Source organism: Dermacentor silvarum, unplaced genomic scaffold (genome assembly GCF_013339745.2).
Source record: "Dermacentor silvarum isolate Dsil-2018 unplaced genomic scaffold, BIME_Dsil_1.4 Seq5837, whole genome shotgun sequence".
NCBI classification, from domain to species: domain Eukaryota; kingdom Metazoa; phylum Arthropoda; class Arachnida; order Ixodida; family Ixodidae; genus Dermacentor; species Dermacentor silvarum.
The window spans coordinates 3,490-6,535 of NW_023606468.1; the positions used below are offsets into that span (position 1 = coordinate 3,490).

The following is a 3,046-nucleotide window of genomic DNA, read 5'->3' on the forward strand; positions in this document are numbered from 1 at the left end:
TCACCGTTTCCGCCTCAATCCAGCGTAATTATTTCCGTCGGTAACGAAGTGCCCGCAGACATGGAGGGCGTCATCGAGAGCGAGCATCACTTACTGCTCGACCGTGCAATTTGGTCGCTAGAGGCATAGCTGAGCTACGTGAAGGAAAGCAGGAGTGATGCTCACGAACTTCAGCCACGAATACAAGCACTTTCCAACGCGTCATGGATACAGTACTGGAAGGCTTGAAGTGGCAGACTTGCCTCGTCTATTTGGACGACGTCATTGTGTTTGCCTGAAGCTTTGAGGAACACCTCCGGCGCCTTGAAACAGTTCTTCAAACAATCAAGACCTCCGGACACACGTTGAAGCCAGAAAAGGGCCGCTCCGGATACGAGGAGCTCTTGTTTTTGGGCCACGTCATCAACAAGTATGGAGTGTGTCTGAGCCACAGAAAACGGCGGCTGTTGTAATCGCGTCAAAACGTGGCTGGTGACGATTATCTGCCCTCGCTGTTCAGTGCGCAGAGCCTGCGCGCGCATCCTTTGTTGGCGCTGTTATCGTGTTAAAAGCGCGGCGACCAAGCTGTGTCGTGTCATATGTGTTTCTGCCATGAGCTGCAATAAACGGCTTTCGCATATCGGCGTCTTCATTGTAACATTGGCGACGAGGGTGGGATGAAGCAGCACTGAAGCTATGGCCACCACTTACGGCAAGCTGCCGGAGTTCTGCCCGGACTCGGGAAACATCGACGTCTACCTAGAAAGGTTCGAACTATTTGCGAAAGCAAATGGAATAGACGACGGAAAGAAGCTTGAAGTCTTCCTGACCATAATAGGAGAGAAGGCCTACGTGACACTGCGTAGCTTACTGCTGCCGAAAACGCCCACCGAAGTAAAGTACGAAGACGCCAAGAAGGTGCTGCAACAGCACTACGCCCTGAAGCGGTCTGTGGTCACTGAGCGATACCACTTCTACAGGCGGAACCAGGAGTCAAATGAAACCATCGCACAGTTTCTTGTGGAATTGAAGAGGCTCGCCGCGACATGTTCTTTCGGAATTTCCTCCAAGAAGCGCTACGGGACCGCCTAATTGCCGGACTACGGAGCGACACCATCCGATGCCGTCTTCTTGCCTTGCCCGACGACGAGGTCACCTGGGAACGGGTGTGCAAGGTAGCCACCGCCATGGAGGCTGCACAGAAGGACACCCAGGACATGCTGTGCGACAGCGCCGGGGCCAGCAACGCTCAACTGCACTGGCAAGGAAGCCAAGGGAAGCCTAACGCAACCAGCCAGGTACTAAAAAAAAACTATACGCAAAAAACTGCAGTAGAGTGTCATAGGTGCGGTGGTCAGCACGCTCCTACAAGGTGTCCATTTGTAAAAAGTGCTTGTTTTAAGTGTTCTAAACGTGGTCATGTCGCAAAAATGTGCAAAACGCGAGTTGTTCAGGCTGTAGAAGTACCGGCAACAGAGCAGGATTTGCAGGATTTGCTGACTATATGTCAAACAAACAGAGCAGGCAGTCCGCCTCCCATAGTAGTAAAAGTAATCATAAACGGTCACGAAGTACCGATGGAATTGGACACGGGGGCTGCCGTTACAATCATGTCTGAAAAAGACTTTGCAGAGAACTTCCCTGACCTATCGTACAACTGTGAGGACGTAAAACTCGGAGTGTACAACGGCACCGCAATCAATGTAAGGGGCGTTGCCCAAGTCGATGTGAAGTGCGGGAAGCAAAGCCACCGCCTACCACTTGTCATTGCCAAGTATGAAGAAGGGGTGCGCATGCCTGTGCTCCTCGGTCGTGACTGGCTCGCAAAGATAAAAGTGAACTTGCCTGATGCCTTGCAGAAACTGCATGAGGTTGCGCTTAAAGTACAAGCAGTCGCGCCTCTAAAAACTCAAGGAGCTGTAGAAGCATTAAAACAACAGCACGCTGATGTTTTTCAAGCAGGCTATGGTGCTATAAAAGGATACAAGGGTAGCATTCGCACGAAAGAGAATGCAGTTCCAGTTTTCTGTAAGGCGAGGCCTGTACCGTATGCCTTGCGAGAACAAGTGGAAAAAGAACTGGCGGAACTAGAGAAGGCTGAAGTAATTTACCGGGTGCGGCACAGCACCTGGGCAACGCCACTAGTAATTGTGCCCAAGAAAAATGGACCAGAAATAAGGATATGTGGTGACTATAGAGTCAGTGTGAACAAGTGCATCGAGGTAGATCACTATCCCTTGCCACTTCCTGAGGATATCTTTGCATCCCTGGTGGGAGGAACCGTGTTCACTGTGTTAGACTTGGCAAAAGCTTATTTACAGCTGGAGTTGGACGAGCATGCCGAAGAACTTCTAACGGTTAACACGCACATGGGTCTCTTTAGATACCGGCGGTTGCCGTTCGGCGTTTGCGAGTGCGCCTGCTATGTTTCAAGCAGTCATGGATCAGGTTTTGCATGGCATACCTGGCACAGCCTGTTACTTAGACGACGTGCTGATAGCTGGGAAAGACCTACCAGAGTGCTACAAACGAACGAAGGAAGTGCTAAATGCTCTGAGTAAGCACGGGATCCGAGTAAATGTGGCGAAATGCGTTTTCTTTCAAGAAAGGGTACAATACCTAGGGCACGAAATAGACCAACACGGTCTGCATCCCACGGCGAATAAAGTAAAAGCAATCCTTGAAGCACCGAAACCGAGCAATGTGACCCAGTTGAGGGCATTTTTAGGCCTAGTGAACTTCTATGCAAAATTTTTGCCCAATTTGGCCGGACAACTAGAACCGCTTCACCAGCTTCTACGCAAGGGAAGCATATGGCAGTGGTCGCGTCAGTGCGATGAGTGTTTCAGGCGATGTAAGCAGTTGCTAACTAAAGAAACAGTCTTGGAGCTGTATGACGTAAAAAAGGAAATCCAGCTGACATGTGATGCATCTGCTTACGGGCTGGGCGCGGTGTTATCGCACGTAGTGAATGGCGTTGAGCGTCCGGTCGCATTCGCTTCCAGATCAATGTCACAGGCGGAAAGAAACTATGCCCACATTGAGAAAGAGGCACTCGCCATCATTT

The 3,046-nt window shown here is 50.5% G+C and overlaps 1 protein-coding gene across 1 annotated transcript; it reads left to right on the forward strand.

Annotated features, from left to right (window-relative positions):
* Positions 1-477: 477 nt before the first annotated feature.
* LOC125941901 (uncharacterized protein K02A2.6-like) lies at positions 478-2,392 on the forward strand (the record flags this gene model as incomplete). Its single annotated transcript, XM_049659771.1, is given in 2 exon segments — positions 478-1,033; positions 1,036-2,392. Coding segments are annotated over 2 exon segments (1,715 nt in total), but the record flags the coding sequence as incomplete, so codon positions are not given.
* Between the last annotated feature and the right edge of the window lie 654 nt (positions 2,393-3,046).